Below are 22,053 nucleotides of genomic sequence, written 5' to 3'. Positions count from 1 at the left end.
GGTGCGGCGCGGCGCGGCGCGGCGCGGCGCTTGGCAAGGAGCAGACTCCGAGTGGTCGATGGACATCGGCGGCGGTGTTGGACGTCGGCGAACCTGTAAATGCGACAGCACAAATACCTCGTAGTAGAACGTGGACGACGTGGCGACTCTCGGACCAGCGTGGCGAGTGAATGGAGTCCGTTTTCCTCTCCGCTCTCGTCGTCTCGACGGTGCCCCTCTTCGAGTTTTACGCTGGTGTTCCCCTACTACTGCGTCGTGTTCCCGGTACATCCGTCTTCCTTGTGCCTCGCTCACCCGAGAGCCGGCTTGCTGCATTCACGTGCATCACGCGTGTATTGTACCACGTTGTTGCCACGATGCCGGCAACGCGCGTACGTATAAAAGTACGTGCGATATAATTGTAGGTGAGCGACTCCGTTTGACGCGATGGCCGATTACCGTGTAAAAGAATTTCACGCTGTGTTCAGAGCTTAATTATTTAATAATAATAATAATAATAATAATAATAATAATAATAATAATATATTTATTGTGCATCGACAAATCTATATTATAATAGGACTAGGATCTTGACGGACGTAAGAATGTAGATACGGTGAGGCACCAGCGAAAGCATTGCTGTAAAATCAACTGGGCAATAAATTTTGAAACTAAAAGAAGACGGAATGATAAAATGCATAATCACAATTCAGAATAATTCAGAGAATTATGCACATCAGATTACAAAGCATTGTTATATTATACTCGTATGGAAAAAAATCGTGAAAGATTACAAAATACACTATTTAAAAGAAGAGAAAGAAAAAAATCGAGAAAAAAAATGAAAATTAAGAAGATAGATCCGGATGAAGAGAAAGGAATTGCGATCTGACGAAGGCGGATGTCAATTTGTCTCGACTGGATTACACCGCTTCGCATTCCGTTATGATGCCAAGTTGTGATAAGAATACTAACGCGCGTAGATCCATTATGCGGATAACAAAAAAAAAAAAGCTAATTTGTAGTTTAACATCACTGCCAAATTATATTCTTTGACGAGAAAGCTATTTCGAAGACGTGAAAATTATAGAAATTACAATGGCGGCGCGTTTCAAGATCGTAAATAATGACACGTCACACGCGCATTCCCCTCGCTAATTCGCCAAATGAGGACCGCGATACTATCTATAATTCGAGTGTATGCGTGAAAAATTATTGGTATCACGATGACTAGTGCGTCGTGCTGTAACGCATTCTCGAATCGTATTTGCCTTCACTCACTACAAATAAAACTATGAATAAGACGGGCGTGGGTGGTGGACCTACGCACGTTGCGTGACCAACTATTTTCCACATGACTATACGACGCACAAAACGTGTTGTTCCGCTACATTGAGCAAAATTTCAATCTTGCAAATTACAACGCGATGTTCTTGAAATGTTAATGTATCAATGCTGCAATCTCACTGGAATTTTTCAATTTCATGTCCTCCACGGGGCCCGCAATATTGTCGATATCGGCAAGATTATTAACGTTGCCGCGACGTTGTAATATTATTATATATTCAAGAATTTGAACGAGAGAGATAACAAATCGAATCGCGAATAAAATTCTCGTTAATGAATAGAAGACCTATACGCATAAAGCTGATCGGCGGCATAATAAAAAAAAAAAAAATAACAGATCGATCGAATAATGAGATTTGATTTACAAGTAAGATGAAACATTCCTCATTGATTGAGTTCTCGCAATTTTCTTGTGCCGCGGAATGCAAATCTCCGACGCAGTTTGTCAGTTTCTTCTCTTACGAGACGCGCACGGAGAGAACGGCCGGGCCGAATTCAGCGATTCGAAGACGTCTGCGAAGAGTCGCCGTTTTCGTGGGTCATTCGTGGATCGCGAAGGTGCGATCGAATCTTCTGGTCCCGCGTGCCACGGCGTACGGGTCTTGTTACGGGCGACAGCGTGACCCTCTTTATACGCCATAAATCAATTATTGTTAAGAGAAATCTACGCCTGATCAAATCACGTTACTTAACCCGAGAGTCACGGCAGGCGAGACGCTCCAAATTTTTTGTTTTGCAGCCACTTAACCGTCCGTGGGATCGCGCGGCCAGCCTCACTCCCGTCGACGCGGCAAATTATGATTCCTCCTCTAGCATTAGCGTTTCCTCCGGGAGGCACTCCGGGAATCCGTTATGTTATTTACACATTATTCATTTTCAAGACGTTACACGATTTCACGGCATTATAATTACACAATTTACGAAGTCAGATGCATCAGAGCGGATAAGTGAAGTTTGAATAATTAATTTCGATTCCAGAGATACAGGAAACGCTGAAAGCAAAAGTGAAATATCTTAAATCCATTTCTATCCATTCTATTTATTACTTTATTACTCCCGCGATTTGTTTTAAAATTGTAATTTTCAAGAAACAAGTCGTTGTTCAACGAGATAACGCGTTTCCTGCTCGCGCTCCTCTTTTCTCTCTCCTCTGTAGTTCTTATCTTCTGGTTGCGCTTACATCTAAGTTTCTGTATAATAAAACGCAGCGTTTGCCATGTCGGATGTCGGCATTGTAAACAACAGGAATATTGCCTGTAGGCACACAACTGGTTGACCACCGACTTTGTTAGAGCTTGAGAGTTTATCTTTCTTTGAAGATGGTCTTAATAACGAAGAAGTACGTTTTCTTGTGAGAAAACATACTCTTCTCGGATATCTGCCATCTATTTTTCTCGGATATCTGCCGTCTATTTTTCTCGGATATCTGTCGTCTATTGGCTGATTTTGCGTATATTTTTTATAGCGTTGTTATGAACACTGTCGATTCGAGCACCCCCCCAGTTTATACGATAATTCGTAAATCACACGCACATTATCGCGTGAGCGAGTGAACGAACGAGCGCTATACACCATCGCGTTATAAATATTTTCTAAAGATATTGTCACGGAACGTCATGACCCCGGTATACGCGATGGACAAAGGTTATAAAAATATATATATTTTGTCGTGGTTTATAAAAACATGCGTGAAAAAAATAAGTGTGTACGTGATGCGCTTGCCCGAAACTAGCGTATCGCGTGTGCAAGCCCGGCGTTTAATTGATTTGCCACGCCGGCGGATCTATTCTGGTGTAATTTCTCGTTTTAAAAATCGCAACGAGACGAGAATATTCGTCGAGCGAGAGAAATTCCGAGTAAACAGGCTTGATTAAATCCCGCGAGACCCTCGAGCGGGGAGCATCGATGTTCGTTATTCGACAAGCGCTTCCTTCGCGAAATATTTATCATCTGCGAATCCCGACGATCGGAGAACCGCCCAACTTGCCGAACGTATTTATTCAGTCGTATTTATTGAGCTCGATTTTTCTCGAGGAGATATTATCTTGGCCGTTCCTCCTCCGCGTATCGTTACCACGATTGCACGAAGAGACAGAGTGTACAAAATTTGAAATGAGAGAATTTTACAGGTTATTCCCGCAATTTTGAAACGTGCAAAATTTTTAGAAAAACTCTTTAAGAGGACAGACAGATTTCTCTTATTGACAGACCCAAATCTTATTTGTATATGAGGATTGGAAAATAATAAAAATAAATTTTGCTTGATTATTTGCGAGAGTTAAAGCGTTATCGTGTAAAAATATTATGCACTTTCGCATGAGTTACGAATTTCGAGTCGATAAGACAAAATCGTGCCAAATATCCTCAAGATGACATCGCGCAAACAGCACTACTTTCCCAGTACGTTTGCGACCTGTACGCTTGCCTCATCATCCGATCATATAATTAACTCCTTAACGAGGTATATTTTTTTTATACTGCATTCTCTTTACGCGCAAGGGCACTGTTCGTTGAATCGACACATACCCCATTCACTTATCACGATAATTTATCTTTGCGAAACGTTCTTTTTTTTCATATAATAACCATAACGAACGTGACATACGCTTGGCGCCGGCGATCGCCATGCATTGTAAATAACAACCATTTATTGATGACTGTGTAAGCGTCACTTGTGAAAGTTACCATCATCATTTTTTCAAGATACCTTTGTCATATGGCACGTCATCCTGTTATCCCTTAACGATAACGAATATTGATTAATATCCATCAAGATGTTTTATTTCTTTCCATTAATTCCATTAAATGAACCTACAGTTTAACGAAAATTTTCTCTTTAAGAAGCGACGTTAAATAATTGATGTGACATTATGAGCACGGAAAGGAAAGTTTTGTCGAAGTATCTAATAAGAGCTTGATGCAAATCCGAAAATAATTTACTTGGGCCATCAAACTAATTATGTAGGACGTTCAAATTGACACAAGCGAAAGTAATCAAAAATTCTTACGGTATTATTATCACGCTTAATTTTTCGTGTCACGAATTTTCATATCAGGCGACTCATCATATCGCGAGGAGTTGAGCATCTTACGTAATTATTCCGACGACTCGGGAGAACTATTTTTAGATCTAGTATTTGGCCCAATTTCGAGTACTTGAAGCGAAAGCTCAAGTTCCTTCCGCGGGAGCACTCATAAAGTGTAATTTTCCGCTCTTGTACGTTCCAGGACGACATCGGACTTGTTCGACATCGCCGAGGAGGCAGGAGCGCCGAGATGGTGAGAAGAGCGTACTGATCGACGTCACGATTTTCGAGATCGGCTCGCGAATCAAATCGGCGCGTACGTTGGGTACACTTAATGGAGCCGTCTGGCGCGATGACCCGCTGGTGGTGTCGATCTTCCAGCAGAGTCGGTTGACACGCCGCATGTACGTGTGCGGTCCCTCCGTCTCGCGGTCTACGCCTACGAGGTGATCTCCCGCGCGATCCGCGCGCGCGTTCACGAGGGCAGGGGGGGGGGGATCAAACGAGACCGACAACGGCGAAAGGGCGACGAGGAGCGCGCGACACCGTGTCACGGGGACAAGCGTGTTGGGAAAAGAAAGAGGACCCGGGCGTTCCGTCTTCGAGCGATCGTCGTCGAACGCGTCCGTCGCATTGACGCCTGAACGTTCGCGAGACGAACAGGGAGAGAAACGAACGCGCCGAGGCGACGATCGTTTGAAGGCTCGAGAGGCTCGTCGTGTCCCCTGCGTCGACGACGAAGAGATGCGAGCGAGACGCGGCCCTTCCTCGCCCCTTTCGCGCCTCTGAATTCGCGAGTTGACAGAGAATTCGCGGGTAGAGTACGGTTTTTTTTTTTTTCTCTCGTCGGGAAAGAAGTGCCGGTTTCTTGCGGTTGAAGATGAAGTCTTCGGCCGCGTGCAGACTTTGCGGTGCGACGTTCGACGAAGACGAATCGAGCATCGCGTCGACCTCTTTTCCGGAGGCTGACCACGCCATCCGCCACTGCCATTGTCTGTCGTCGTCGAGTCGCGAGTTTGAGAAAACCGATGGCGCGTCGTTCCCGTCGACGTCGGCGTCGACAACGTGCGATCTTTGCGAGCGTCTTCGCGGTCGAACTGGCGGATCTAACGCTTCGTCGGACGTGTCAGCCATATGGACGAGAGACAGCCACGCGGCTGATCACCAATCACCGAGACGAAAGCGCGATGAGAACGATTTATCGGCGTGCGACTCGGCGGAGCCGATCGTCGGGAGGCGCGACCGAACTTTGAGGTGCGACAGAACTCCGATCCGCGAGTCATCCGCGAGGTGTGCTTCGAGCGTGGTGCGGTGGATTTTTGCGGTCAGATTTTACAGCGACTTGAAATCGGCCGAATGGCGGAGACTCTTTTGGATCGTTCTCCTGATGCTTGCGGTACCCGACCTCGCAGCAGCGAAAGAGAACAAGACCGCCGACGATAAAGGAATAGGTAAATGGCGATTTCTTTTTTTCTCCCTGTCCGCTTAATTGGCACGTCTACATTTATGCACGTTAAAAAAAAAAAAAAAATTATAATTACGATGCTCATTAAGATGCATCATTTTTTACAAACTTAATACGCTATATTTAAATCGACATGTGTGATAAAAAACATCTTGCGTTTGTTGTGAAACATGCATACCGACGTCGCACAAATTGATTCACACGAAGAAGAAAATTAAAGTGCGCATTTAAAGTGTAGACCGCGACAGCTTGCCATCGCTATCTAGTCAAACTTCTATATTGTATTCCCGTAAAGCTTCACAAATCTTGAAAAGAGTGGAGCAACACGAAGTGCAAGCCCGTATTGTTAGATCATGTATAATGCAGCACAAAGTGGTAGGTCAGACGAAAGTTGTTCTCTTAAAACTTTAGGATTAATGCGCATATTTACTTTAAAAAAGAATTTCTGGATTTCGTTGGAAGTTATTAACTTTGATGACCGATTAGAGTAGAATTTTGTTATAGTAGACAAAAAAAAAAGGAAACTCGGCTTTGGTCATCTTCGTCGAACTTCAATCTACATACGTCACTCTTGGATATTTATGCACAGAAGGCATTGATGCCTTTCGTTTGAAAATAATTACTTTCCAGTCAAATGTATGTTGCATATATTTGTAAATTACGATATTTTTTTAACGTGATTATTAGCTCTTAAACTGCGGATTTCAAAACAGTCAATTCATTGATTGTAAATTTTAGGATAACGACAAAGTTCAATATTCCTAAAAAACTTCTACGACGGTAAAAAGTTGTTATTAAAAATTTGATAATTATATGAGAATTCTTTTCAGATTTTTATATAATTTGGTGCAAAAATGTAATGATTTTCAGTCTCAAAGTTGCTAAGATGCCGAGGATTCAGATGAAAATTCATAATAAAAGCAAAAACTGTTATTTCAAAGTTGTGTTTATAATTATTTTCAAATTATATTTTATTATTTCTATAATTATGTCTATAATTATTTTCAAATTATATTTTATTATTTCATTTCAAATTTCAATATTGGATCCAATAATTATAAATGAATATACAAATGAATATGAAGCAATTATTCTCAAGCGAAAAGTCATGAGTAACACATATAAATATACATTACTTAAACGTTGAAATAATGCAAAGAGACATTACATTAGCATATACAAGTTTACAGCGACATAATAATTTGTATAAACAAAAATAATTTGTAATAAATAAAAAAGAAGACAATTTCAGCAATGCAATATAATATAAATTTTTCATGTCATATTCATAATGAATTAACAATGCAGACACGTATAAATAATTCAACATGAGAATTGAAAATCAATGTGTACTTTTGGTGTTTGTGAAGTTGGCACTTTAGTTTTAAAAAGTGAAAATTTCATTAGCAGTTTTATTTGCACTCGCAATAGTTTTTAATAGGTTTTAGAAATAATCCCATTGATTTAGTAAAAAAGAAAAAAATAAAAATAAAAAATAAAAAATAAAAATTTGAAAAAATGGGGTTCTATCATCCTGTAGCCAAGTTTTGAAAAAAAAACTGATTTTGTTATAAAATTCCATGAGTTTCATACATTTCTGTAACTTTTTTATAGATTTTTTTTTTTTTTTTAACTAAATCGACGAAACTATTTCTAAATCTTATTTAAAACTATAGAACTGAAGGTAGAAATTCAAAAAGGTAGTTATTTCAAAGGTAGTTATCTTCAAAGATAATTATTTTCGATATTTGAAAAATTGTGGTCAACAAAAACTTACTTTTTGTATTGTTTTGACGTTTGCAACATAGTGCAAAAGTTTTTTCACACACTTTGTTTTTACATTTTGTTAATCGGTTGCTAATTGACTCAAAAGTTTACAAGGAAATTTTTATAGTTTGACCGCGTTTAAGTGTGAGCAACTGACCTTTCGAGGAAAGTGATAATTCTTCAGCGATAACGAAAATTATCCGAGAGGAAAGTACAGGATGTTATTATGTGTACGAGATGTATTATGTTCTGCGCCTACTCCAGGATGATTGACAAATTCGTTATCACAAGAGTTATCTTTTAAGCCGCTAGCAGTCCACAAAATATATCACTATGAACCAATTTAATTTGTTTGTACGGTGTTTACTCATTTGTGTCATTCATTTATCCGAAAATCGTTAAGCCGTTAGAAGTTAACCCACCCATTTTTTAAATGAATTTATTTGTAAAGTGCTAAATTTTTGTTAGGTTTCCATTCGAATATTAAAACCGTAATATGATAAAAAAATGAAAAAAAAGCCTTTTAGCATCCGAATTCTCTAATTTGCGATTTCTTAAACCCTCTTATGTTGTACCGAGTTAAGTTGTTCTGATATTATGATAAAATGTTATCTACAACAATAGTAATAATTATGATAAAAAATAAAGTTGAAAAATATAATAAATGTTTATTTTTGTATCAATACGGCATACAAAAATTCTAATTTGCATTAACTTGACACAAGTCAGCGCAACGATTTTAAGGGCATTTTTACTCTTGAACGTGGCTCTTTCGTGATTGTTCTCTGCGTCATTCGGAGCTTGATATTGTTACTCTGAGGAAAGCCGAAGGTTGTGCTAATTTGTGCTAAGCCAACACAACTCGGATAGTATCATACAGCAAATCCAAATTTCGGACGTAGAAACCGAAACGTGAAGGGCCGCTTCAAGAGTGAAGTGATTCATTTTGCTAATGAAATTGAGCAAAGATTCTGTTAACTTGTGTTAAATAAGATCCAATTCAGAAATGCATTATTATATTCGTCGGATTGCTACCTGAAATGATGAATATAAAATTTAAATATTAAGACCTGCGCTCAAAAGTAAAGTGTCTCTAATATCGAATGAAATCAAAGATTATACTAATTTGTACTTAATACAACCTAATCGAGAAGGTTTAAAAGATCGAACAATGGGGGAATTAAAATATTATTTCTTCTTTCTCATTTTGTTTTATCATATTTTCATATTATGGTGTTAATATTTTAAATACGATGTAACCTAGGGCAATTTAACATAATACTCAAAATTAATTCTGAAAGTGGGGGAGGGGGTTTCTATTTTCTAACGAGCAAATTTTCAATGGTGCTCATTGAGTACCAATGTTATATTGCGCAAAGCGCGATCGTAAAACTAGTTCTTATAGAAATTTGTCGTTTAAGTTAAGACAATCGATTAACGATCTGACATGGTTCGATGTTTTCTTAAGTGTGCCGCGTAAAAATGATAAATGCAAGAGATTGTTAATGGAGACGCTTTCTATGGGATTTTTGTTAGAGAACGAGGGTACCTACACCGAAGGCATTGAGGAGAAGGAATAAATCGCGGACGAGTAGCATTAGAGTTGCACTTAGGAGGTTATCGCGACTGGTTTTATATTCCCCCCCCCCTCTTCAGACACTACCGTTCGTTCCTAGAAATCTGAGTTCGCCTACGCGCCTGTTTTGCGATACATAAAACAGCGGTACGTTTCGACGCGAGCGCGTCGAAGGTACACGGCCTTGTAATGACGGTTCAACATGTATGTAATTTAGCGATTGGGGAATCTAGAGATGGCGAAAAGAGATTTTTCAATTCACAATTTTGGATTGCGGATTGATTTCAGCGGATTGATTTATTATATCACGTTCCTGCGATCAATGTGATGTAGACAAACGAGTTTCTAATATCAAGTGTCATACATCATGGCACAGGCATAAAAATTTCATATCGCTCTACTATTTTCCTTTACGTAAAAAAAACAGCACAATTTTCTGAGCGTTGGTTAGGAAGTTACGTAATTTTTAAATTTGCATTGATTATAAAGAAAAGTAACGTATTGTCGTAACTTCACAATATGAAGTTGACAATAGAAGAAAAACCGCGATATTTTTTTTAAATAGTTAGTTTAAGCGCTTAGAGTGTTAATAATTATCGTTAGAATTCTTGAAATATTATTTAATTCTCAACTGAACTGCCAAAAACATTCGAAAATTTTTTATTCTCCGGAAGTTAAAAATTTTGAATCCAAAAAATCCGAATAAATTTTCTAATTTTAATTTCATCGTTGTTAATAATTATAACTCGTGGGATTTAAGATTAGACCGAACTGCTGTATAATTTTATGAAAAATTAGGGGGGATTAAAGTTGCAAAAGTGAGCTTTTTATATAATTAAAATTTAGAAAAAGTTTATGTTGAAAAAAGTAGTCGTGACAGTAGTGTAGCAAATTATATGAAGACAATTTTTTTTTAATCAATCACTTAACAATCAATATATTCGAACGAGTCTATGAATTAGTCACAAAGTATGCTATTAAATAATTACGGAAGATAATTAAATACGAAGAACTGGAACTAGAACGAATGAAAAAATTAGAAAAAAAGCACATTGTTGCATATATGCATAAAATCTGACATATTTAGTCATCCATAGAGATTATATGTGGATTCCAAAAGATGGTAAACAAAAGATGGTAATCAAGCTCTGAAATATCGTTCGAAACAATTTCAAGACATCAATCATAATCAGCAACAGTTCACGGCCTACGCCTTCTACAATTTTAGGACATGATGACGCATGTCGACGGCTATCATCCGCAAATAGAATTGAATTGCTTTATGATAATTAGTGGATCAGTTTTTGTTTGGATTTGTTCATATAATAGACATATCTCCAAAACGATCAAATTCATTTTATTACAATTTTTTAAATTACTTTTAATACAATATATCAATAAAAATGAAAAAAAACTTTATTATATTTTCATATATCTGAAAATATAATAAAGAATAATAATATTAAATAACAATTATTATTTTTAATTATAATATTATATATTTAATTATATATATATTTGCATTAAATATTATACTATACCAATATATTTTTTTTTACTTCCAAATTGACATTTATTAGATATATGTAGTTATAAATATTTCCTAACTCAATTTTCTTTTCAAACAGTTTGTAATGCTGAATCGGCTGGACCCAAACGACGAATGTTTGGAGAACAATGAACTTGTGGATTTACACCACAATCCCACATCGAAATTCTTGCATAGCGTGGTCGTACGACAAAAAAAATGTTTTTATTACACTGTTGCTCTTCGAAGATTAAATTTCCTATTGTTATCACTACGTGTCTGACTATTCGAATTATCTTTTTGCTGTCGAAGCTGTGCTAAAAATGAAGAATGCATCGCTTCTAATGAAACGAAATCTAAAAAAAAATTCCTTATATATGCGGTAAACATGTTTCGCATTCAGATATAAAATGAATAGTAGTTGTCCATCCTGTTTTTTTTTTCTCGAAAAGACCTTTCCTGGTCAAAGGTCGATCTAATTCGGTGGGACATCCCCTTGAGTTAGTAGGTGCTATTGCGTTGGAAGATGCGCGAGGAGAAGAGAATAGGAAAGAGTGAGAAGCCGTGAGAAAGAGAGTGAGCGAGAGTGAGCGGAGGAAACGAAAGGAAACCAAGAGAAAATAGGACGCGAGGAGAGAGAGAGAGAGAGAGAGAGAGAGAGAGAGAGAGAGAGAGAGAGAGGAAGGGAGGGGGAAGACCGTGGCTGCATACTCCGCCACAAAAAGGCGGACCACTTCGTCGTGAAAACAACAGAGTCGATGGCATTCCTGCGATGTGATGCGATGCGATGCCATGCGATGCGCAAAATACTTGGGCCCTCGCCTGGGTCTTTTGCCTGCTCGTGCAACGTCATCTCCCTTTTCTCCTTCTCCTCCCTCTCTCTCTCTCTCTCTCTCTCTCTCTCTCTCTCTCCCCCTCTCTCTCTCTCCCTCTCTCTCCTCTCATCTCGTTTCACCGTCGAATCGAATTGAAAACACTTTCGTGCACTTTCCGCACCGTCTACTCGGTATGGTAGCCGTCTTTAACCATGGCGTATTACACATTGAGCCGGATAGAAGAGCAAAGTCGAGTGGCGAGTTATCGTTATATTTACTTATTCTATCAGTTTTAGTCGAAATGAGGTAAACAAGGGAAGCGTCAGTGACGGCGTATCTAAACATTGATTGCTAATGTAGATTAAGGTAAACATGTAACGTGCATAATTATAATGATGATGTTAATTACGTATGTCAATACGTACGTGCGTGTATGCACGATGAAAGATTAGCACGTTTCTATCTCTATATTATCCTTTAATTTATATTACCTTATAATTTATTTATATATTATATATTTATTTATTATAGCATATGAATCAGTTAAAATTTTCCTTTCTTCTCTTTCTATTTTTTTCCACTTTTGTTGGAGTATCGAGGATCGGAAACATAAATTTACATTTATTACATTTCTGATGCGCTAATGTGTACGACCGTGTGTTTTTTTTTGTTCGTGAATGTCAATGATGTCGTTTAAATTCTATATTGATTATTTATATTTGTTTCTTTCGGGAACGCTGCCACAAAGAATGAAAAACAAGTGGTTAGGGGTATAGTAGTCAGCCGTTACAAAAAATCTGGAGTGAGAATTGTTGTGAGAAATTACAAACTTTGCTGAAATATCTAAAAATTTGATCACATACCAATTTGAAAAAAATTTTGTTGGACTATCAAAATAATTATGTAGAGTGTTCAAATTAATTATCGGAAAATTTTTGTCAATTATGTTCCATAAAATGACAATTTACCATCAATCAAGAATCCATGTGATTGGACAAAGTTTTTTGTCAAAGTAGATGAATTATGTTCTGCTTTACTTTTTATTTTTAGCTTTTATTTTATATTATCATTATATATTAGCAGTTATTTTTAATCATTTCTATTTTTTTTTAATTAATATCTTTTTTCTTATATTAAAGATACGATTTTTGGAATTTTCATTTGTATTTGTGAATTTATAATATTTTTAAATTTTTAGATATTTCTATAAAAGCAGTCTTTCCGAATATATTAAAAAAAAAAAATCAGTATTTTATTTTAGAAATAATCACTTAAAATAAGCATAATAATTAATAAGTAATTTTCCGTTTCGCACAATTTCCTTAGCAGTGCCCTTTCCCATCTTGAAATGGGTCTGTTTTAAATTCTTAAACTTATTACAAAACAGTTTTTTATTCACATTAAAATAAAGGCTAAAAATAGCAAGAAACGTAGTCTAACTATTTTGACAAAAAAAAAACAACTTTGCCCCGGTTATACGGGTTTCTGACCTTCGACTGCTTTGTAACTTGTTGTGTGGAACACGATTGAATCGTTCCTTAGCTGATAAGTCCTCTATTAATAACTTTTTTTTTAGGAAAGATAGCTGATCCCTTCCCTTTATTGTTTAATAAATAAATTTTAAAATAAAAAAAAAAAATCGTCTCGATCTTCAAATCTCCAAAAGAACAGCAGAGAATTAAGATTCATCACTATTAGTTAGCGATGCTATCACTTTTATTTATTCTTTTTTTTTTAGCACTCATTAAGTTTGAATTTCGTTGCTATCCGTCGGATGAAATCTGCGTGCCTTTCTCTTGAGAACTCGTTTCTGGGGCGGCACGAGCCAGCATCTCTCGAACGGACGTTGCACTCGTTTAATATCCATTGCGTCTCCGCTGTCTTCTAAATGACAATAACTAAATCAAGCCGAAGCGTATCAGACAGACAGTCCGAGTGTGTTTTTCCTTTGATGATCTCTGTCGTCTGGCATATGAATGCATATTTGCACGTCGCCGCGCTGAAATAAACTAACTATGAGTAATATGCCGACACTCGGTTGCGAGAATGTGAGGAGCCTAATAGTCACAAAACAGAAATTTTCATTTTGTGGAAATGAAAATGATGGGGATGGACAGAATTTGCAAAATGAGGCTGCATTTCTCGCTCTTCATCTTGTTATGAATTGCACAGTTATTATTATGAATTTGCACAGTGATCGCTGCCAATCTCATCATTTCTCTTTACTGCTATTACTAGTTCTGTATTAATTTAAATTCATTTAATTCTATGTTAATGTAAAAAATATTTATATTTTTTTGTATTTTTCATTCGCTTTTTCTGTTCCATTCATATTTTGAGTAGAAAGAAAAATATTCGAGAAATGTCATGCGTATCTGGTGTAACGTGATACTCATATTCTGGAGTCGAACGTTGTCTGAATCAGATTGTTAATAATCAAGGTTTACGATACATAATTCAGCAGCAGAGATTATGCAATATGTGGAATTATCTGACTTTGCAAATGTACACTGTATTAGTGTCGCCTGTGCTTACGATAAATTCGCCTTAAAGTAACATTCATAGCTGTCCTTTGGCGAAGAAGAATTTCTTATTTATACATGGATGTATGCAGATGTATGCACACATGTATAAATAAGCAATCTCTGTTTCTCAAGGAACGACTGTGAATATCGTTCTCTTCGAGGCCTTTCGAGATCTAATGGAAAGAGGGGAAATCTAAGGGAAAGAGCTATCGGAGCTACCGCACGCACCGGAAGAGAGGGCAAAAGGAAGTCTAGGGGAAAGCCCGGAATCGGAGGGATGAGGATGGCTGATGTAATTAAGGCATGTCAGCTCGAATATTAAGTGGCGTGTCTCTTTACGGTGAGCGGAGACGGAAGTCGTCTGGTGACATTATTTAACGATATCCGTTCGCTTGTAAGGCTAACGGACCGACGATGTAAACACATCGACTCTTGATACAGGATAATATAATGGCGAATTTATCTGTAATTGAATATGTGACCTAATCGAGTTTTACGTCACGCGCGCCAAAAGTCAATGCAGCATAGATATTACGGACTTTGGAATAGAGGGACAGAGTCTAAAGTCCTGGTTTAGGCGAGGGGAATAAAAACTTAGGGGTGCGAGACGAACCATTCTTCGCCCATTCGTCACACGAATAGATATGTGTCTGCGACGTGCTACTTGCACTGCGTTGGTAGTACAGTTGGTAAAATAGGAGATTCTCACACACACACACACACACACACACACACACACACACACACACACACACACACACACACACATGAACATGTGGTTTTACACGAGTACAACTTTCGGGACGAATATGGCGGCAAAAATGCCTCACCCCTTTAGCTTACGTCTCGTTTCCTCTATTTCTAAATCCGTGATAGATATTTGGTAATTAGTAAGGGTCTAACTATTCGATTGTATCATAGTTGCTGAGTTTTCCAAATTCCGGAATATTTCGTATCATCTCGCGAACACCGAAAGGTCAAAGGATCGTAAAATTATCGGCGTTTATTAATAGGCGTGGTAAGAGTACGATGATGGACCGGAATGCTGCGGCTTGCAGAAATTTCAATCGCGATGGAAAGATGCCTCGAGGCGGAGCGGGTGCTTCGCGACTGGGGAGGAGTTGGGGGGGAGGCGGGGTCGGAATGGAAAAGGGAATAGCGCGGACTGTCTAGACGGGCTACTTCCGGCAGACCATGGAACACGGGGGAAGATCCCGTTGATCCCCTCCGTGGCGCGTGTGTTGCACCTGGCGTCACGAGTACTCGTTATATCTCGCACGAAAGATTTGTCCGCGCGGTCCGCGATAAGTATGCGCCGTGTGTGTGTGTGTGTGTGTGTGTGTGTGTGTGTGTGTGTGTGTGTGTGTGTGTGTGTGTGTGTGTGTGTGCGTGCGTGCGTGCGTGCGTGCGTGCGTGCGTGCGTGCGTGCGTGCGTGCGTGCGTGCGTGCGTGCGTGCGTGCGTGCGTGCGTGCGTGCGTGCGTGCGTGCGTGCGTGCTTTTTAGATTTACGATGCATCTCCGATACGACCGTATCGCGATTGTATGCAAAATCATCGACGAATTTAATGAGCCTATCACCGTTCGTGCGTCGCCGTCGAGGCGCACCGAGGTTGAAGCGGCAACGGGGAAAAGCGCGAAACGTGGCTATTTTTAGAGCTATTGAGCTATCCTACGAGCACATTTCGCGCTCGGAAGACGGCCGCGATTCGTTTCTTGGCCGCACAATAGCGCGGCACACGATACGACACAGCAGCGATTCCTATGTGGCCCGTTTCGAGTGGCGCCAAGCCGATGGCTTCCGGCTTTTGATGAAACTTAACGAGCCGCAAACACGAAGAAAATGATGAACGTTACGTGGAATGTTATCTGCCTATTTATAGCACGTACGCCGTTCAATACATTTTTATTCACTATTTTTCATTATGATTCATTTTTATTCATTATTTTTGCCACTAATATTGACTTGCAATTTTATAAACACTTATGATTGTAAGTAAAAACTGGTCTTTTAGTTGATTAATTAACTGGTCCTCTACTATTACCAAATACGATACATAATTGGACGAATATGAACGATATTTTAGAATGCAATTATTTTTTCTGTCAAAAAAAAAAAAGAAAAAAAAATAACGCGGTACATCTGATTTCCTTCTTTCCTTTTTTTGAGGGAATTGAAACCTTGGTCGAATTATCGATCGCGTGCAACAACGTTGTCTATGTATAAAGGTCTAAGAATGGCACAGGACTGTTTCATCTTCCGCATGGACCGGTGCTTTTATCTTTTATCGTTCCAATGATTATGAAATTTTTTTTTTCCTAAAGAAGTTCGCAGCTCAAATTAATTATTTTTATACGTCCGCTACGTCTACGGATTAAATTAAATTCGGCGCATAAAAGGTATAAAATACGATTGAATACATTTTCACGGGGTTCTTTGTTGGCTGCTGCGTGGCTCATTCCTTCGACCATATCGAGCCGGCCATAACTAGACGGTCGCTTGCCTTTCATGCAAGCGTCATCTCCGCAGCCGGTTTAGTTCGAGGACTTTTGCAATAAAGTGCCAATCGCGCGCGCTAAACGAGCTTGCGCCATGAAAAGAAACCTGACAAGGAAAAATTACCGCCATTATTTTGCTTATCTGCACTTTACTCATTTATATTCTACTTATTTTTTTGCTGATTAATTGCAACGTGATGTAAACAATCATCCTTGATATTAATATAATTTTTTTTTTTTTTTTATATTCACGAACAGGCGTAATTCTATAGTGATATAAATAAAATAGTACGATATAAATATCGAGTAAGATAAATAGAGTAAGAAACAATATAACAATAATAACAGAAATATAAAAGAGAAACAGAGATAAAGAGTAAAAACAAAAATGCTGAAGAGAAGTTAAGAATTTAGCAATGAATATTAAATCAAAATGAAGACAGATGTCAAAATATTCTGAATATAATTTAATCTTTTGAAATTGAACTCCGGTTCTTTATTATAAGAACATGATTTGGATAAGCCGGGTTAAACCCTTTCGGTTTATTCACCGATTAATCTTTATTGTGCTCAATTTTATATCTCGCACCGGTCATCAGTGGCGCAACGTTTGACTTTTTGCAACGAATATCCTTCTCTTACGGCTTGCTCATCTTGTATAGCTGGTTTAACTCTGGATTTGTTGCAGCAACTACATATGCCATATGATCTCGCGTTGATATTTATAATCTTCTCAACTTGTCGCTGCAAGATATTCCTGTTTACTGTTGTCAATCGACAACATCATATGCGAGAATTTTTGGCTTAATACATTATACGGAAATTATCGAATAAAGAAAAATACCTCGCTCGATGAAACTTCTCTATCCTGTTTGCAAATTACAGTCTGCGTTGAAGGATGTATGTTATAATAAAAGCTTAAAAAAAAACCTTTAAAATTTTTGTTTAAATAATTATATATCTTGGAATTCTTCTAATTATGAATTTAAAAATTCCTAATAAAGAAAAATACCTCGCTCGATGAAACATCTCTATCCTGTTTGCTAATTATAGTCTGCGTTGAAGGATGTATGTTATAATAAAAGCCTAAAAAACCTTTACAATTTTTTTTTAAATAATTATAAGTCTTGAAATTCTTCTAATTATGAATCTAAAAATTCTTGAAAATTTCAAAACTGCATGAAGTTTTAAATGTAATTATATTTTGAAATAATTTTTTTCACAAAATGGAGACGATTAAAAAAAAAAATTCAAAATTTCATTCAGATTTTGATATTTTTAAACATCTGATCTCGGAAGCTAAGAATTAAAGAAAAACTTCTTTACTCTCTAAAACTTTCTTATTGAAACTATTCATTTTGCGAAATTACTTTCAAAATTTGAAACCATTGGTCAAAAGTTGTTTTAGTTATAAATGCCAGGTGAAAAAAAGTAATTTTGAGAAAAATGCATTTGAAGCTTTAATGTCTTAATTATTTATCGGTTGAATTCGTTTATCACAGTGAATTTATCGCCGGTAGAACAAACATAGGCTCGACTACACGATCGAGAGAATTTATGTAGTCTAAATACATGGGGCTGGACAGGGCTTTTACCTTAGGAGGCTAAAAGTAGTTTTAGGATCCGGCCAGGTGCGCACGCTTTCGTTATAACTTGTACAACTCGAAAAGTACTTTGAATTTCATTAAAACCTTTTAGAGGTATACTTCCTAAGATATCAATCTTTTGAAAAATGTAAAAAAAAATACTCTCTCTTTCGGAAATGTGTATTGCAGCGTGGATCCTTATAATCGTGGAAACAGTTACGGGGATGAAGACAGAGGAAGAAAAGAGGAAATTTCCTGAAATTTCCTCTTTTCTATTATAGAAGGCTCCATTTCGTCGAGTGTCTCGCCGCGTCTTCTTCATAACTACATCGTGTCAAGGTGACGCGCTTGGCCGCGAAATGTCGCGCTTCCTCGTAACGCTCGTTCGTCGGGAGATCGGAGGATCTCGTTATATCTGGACCGCGCGGGCCGGCCTTTATCGTGAATACAAAGTAGCAATCAGCCGGGACGGGATTGCCGTCGCGTCACCGACTATATTGTTGAGTGCGGACCTGGCCGGGCCGGGCCGGGCCGGCTCAGGCTAAGACCGAGGAATGCCACAGGGTAGCATCGCGCGAATGTGCGAGTGCGTGCACACACGCAGACCCCGAAACCCACGTCGGTGAACTATCGGGTCTATGTATAGAACGATGGCCAAAGTGCTTCGGCCTTTGGGTGAATGGCTAAGCAACCTTGAGGAGAGCGTTCGGAATGCGCCGGTCGCTGCAACTTCTTAAGTAGGCTATCCAGAAGCAATGAATCCCGACCGTCCCTTTATACCGCACCCGATTACTTTACCGGTTACTTCGCGATTACTTCGCGGCACACGTGTTGCCACCTTGCGATTTCGTCGTGCTTCTCTCTCTCTCTCTCTCTCTCTCTCTCTCTCTCTCTCTCTCTCTCTCTCTCGCTCGCTCTCGCTCTCGCTCTCTCTCACTCGCCTTCGCGCGCCTTCACGCGCTTCCACGTTACATTTCTCACCGTTGCGAAATACGATCGATGGCGTTTTGCGGAAGAAGCGAAATTCGCTGATTCCCGACTTTATTAAAAGCGGGACCCAGGTGTCAAGCGAAAAATGTACAATCGGATGCATTAAATCATGTCCGGCTCGATTGCGTTCACGAGTCAAATTTCTCGGCAGTACTCCCGGGGGCATACCTTTTCGCTTACATAATTAATCGTTTGGTTCAACGCTCGCTTCGTACTTCGCAAGGAAACGAGAAGAATCGGTGAATCGGTGGCGTCGCGGAATGGCCTCGTGATTACAGGAACAACTGAGCGCGCCGTTAAGGCATCCGGTCGTACGGTAGCGTCGTCCGTAATTTTTGCGTATCTTTATTCCGTCCGTTTCTGCGTATCTTTATTTGCGTATTTCGTGTTATCCGCTAATCGCCGCTGCTTAGGACGCGGATATCTGAGATAACAATTATTTGTTATTTTTGGTAAAGTAAAAGCCGATCGCGATAACAAAAGAGCTAAAGTTATGAAGGAAGATAGTACCGTTAAATATAGCGTACAAAATTTAAACGTACACGTAGCATCGCGCGTGTTAATCGTCTCTTCCCTTTAGCTTTATCTCAGTTTTAAAAATTCTCGGCGGATTTTTTCTTTCTTTCCCGCTCCCCCCTCCCCCCCGCCCCCCGCCCTCTTTATGCTTAGACTATAATACGGTCCGGCGGTCCGACATAATGCCGGATCAACAATTCTCGCGATCCATGTTGTGGTTCCGCCTTGATGTTCCGCATACGCACGTAGATAGTACGCTCGTCGTTGTCGTACGCATGCACCGCGTCGTGCAATTTCGTTATGAATGAAACATTCGCATCTCCTACGGCCATCGCCTCGCCTCGTTTCGCTTCGTCTCGCTTCGCCGCCATCGCCATCGCGCTGGCTTCAGCAGCTTTGACGCGGCGACGCGGCGAGACGCGGCGTTACGCCTTCTCATATGATGAGTTACACGACCAAGTAATTATCGCAGTGAGTCGCATAATTAATTAATTGCTTTTTTTTTTCCCCTCGGCGTAACCATACGCCATAATGAAAAATGTATGAAATTCTAAGCGAACTATATATATCTGATCCGCTAGGAGAGATTGTCTCTCGTTCTTATTTGTATCTGCGGGAGTTATGATCCGTGATTCCTAATTCGTGATTTCGTAGTAGATTCGTCCCCTTTGTCGGTACGAACTCCCCCCCCCCCCCCCCCTTCGTATTATTTCCTTATTTGTGATTTATTATTGTTATATAACGCGGCTCTATAATACGGCCGACGCAAATTGAATGGTTCATGGCGAATCACGCCCTTTGATTTCTGTCTGCTGACGAATCGACCGGAATCGTAAACAACGAACACGAACTCGACGAATCTGCTCATTCACACTATTCACGAGTCTCGTACGAGCAGCGAATTTCGAATCGCGACCGCCGCGTCCGGCGTTGTCATGCAAAATAAGTCGTGACGTCGAAATAAAATAATATCCTGAAAAAATTTGGACATTTCGCGTTCGGTGTCGTAATTCGGAAGAAACGGAAGATATATAAATATGACATGAAATTATTAATAGAACGATAAACAAGATGAATAAACATTTTGCTGATGCTTTATGCAATTGACAATGCTCCTTTAAAATTTGCCGACGAGTGACAGGAAACAAAATGTATGTGTACTGACGTTAATATTGCCAGTGCACTTGTCAACGATGTTTTTGTCACGTTTAAACATGTGTGTTGATCACGCATCTTGGCAGCATGTGTTGCCAAAAAACGCACAATTAGAGATGGCTTTATTCTTCTTTGACTTCTACAATGTATACGCGTGACGTATATCTCTGACGTATATCTCTGCTAGATAGATAATAGATGAAGGACAGTAATACGTCAATCGGCACCAAATATAAAATAATTTATGAATTTGGCTCCTCCCTTTATTGCTAACTCTTGAAATGACACGTAGAAAAACGTAAACGATAAAATTTGAGCAGTAAGCAAATTGGCCAATCACAGCCAAGAGTTTTGACGTGACAATCTTGCGTTTTCTTGTGATTCTCAACGATTGGCTGATTTGCTTACCAGATAAATTAGTATGAGTATCACGATATGTAATAATTGCTTTAATAAAAATTTATAATTGTTTTATTATAATTAGATTATTATAATTAGAAAAAACTATATATATGAAATTGATATTTTGTAATGATGTAAATTTTTTGTTACGCTGTTGTGTTATATAACATAATATATATATCGGATATCTGATAATAATACAACGCTTATAGAATAAAACAAATGCAGATAGAATAAAACAAATCGAGCAGAAAAAAATGTGTACCAGTATTTGTTTAAAATCTACATATCTCCAAAGATTTCGCTCTTAGCAAATCGCGAATTAGCGAAACGCTGAGCATCTCGCTGTGTGCTTACATTTGCATTGATATTTATTCAGCGATTTTTATTAATTAATAATTCATTATTACGAGAGTCACAAAATAATAAAAGAATTTTCTACTCACAAAGGATTAAAATTGATTCCAATTAATTATTAACAAAACAGTTAGATATATATAATAGAAAAATGTTTTAAATAAAACATTTATGATTTTTTATGTATTGTATAACTGTGTATTTAAATTTTTCAAAAATTTATATATATTTTTCAATAATTTTTAGAATATTTTTCCCATTTTCCATTATTATTTTTGTAAAATTTAAATTTTTTCTAAGAATAAAAATTAAATAAAATTTTATGCCAAATTCCATCATGTATAATAACATTATTTTACAAAATTACATCTTTGAAAAAAAGAAAAGACTAAGATTTCACAAAAATAATAATATGGGATGGGAGTATTTGGAAAAATATTACATATTTGAAAAATCTAAATACGCAGTTATAAACAAATACAATAAACCATAAAAATTTGGTCTAAAACATTTTTTTCTATA

General features: G+C 38.3%; 1 protein-coding gene across 4 annotated transcripts in view; it reads left to right on the top strand.

Moving 5' to 3' along the window:
• InR-2 (insulin-like receptor-like) overlaps window positions 1-22,053 on the top strand; it is a 54,828-nt gene that overhangs the window by 14,512 nt on the left and 18,263 nt on the right. For 3 of the 4 annotated variants that reach the window (XM_011650099.2, XM_011650100.2, XM_089079849.1), the window contains exon 2: window positions 4,555-5,803. In XM_011650099.2, coding sequence (XP_011648401.2) covers window positions 5,233-5,803 — 571 coding nt within the window. In that variant the 5' untranslated portion in view covers window positions 4,555-5,232. Of the gene's footprint in view, window positions 1-6; window positions 384-4,554; window positions 5,804-22,053 lie in introns of those variants that run through there. The other variant, XM_089079841.1, reaches the window with a different exon arrangement.

Source organism: Pogonomyrmex barbatus, unplaced genomic scaffold (genome assembly GCF_055798465.1).
Source record: "Pogonomyrmex barbatus isolate J1 unplaced genomic scaffold, ASM5579846v1 scaffold1, whole genome shotgun sequence".
Classification (NCBI taxonomy): Eukaryota; Metazoa; Arthropoda; class Insecta; order Hymenoptera; family Formicidae; genus Pogonomyrmex; species Pogonomyrmex barbatus.
This window is presented reverse-complemented; position numbering and strand designations above follow the sequence as displayed.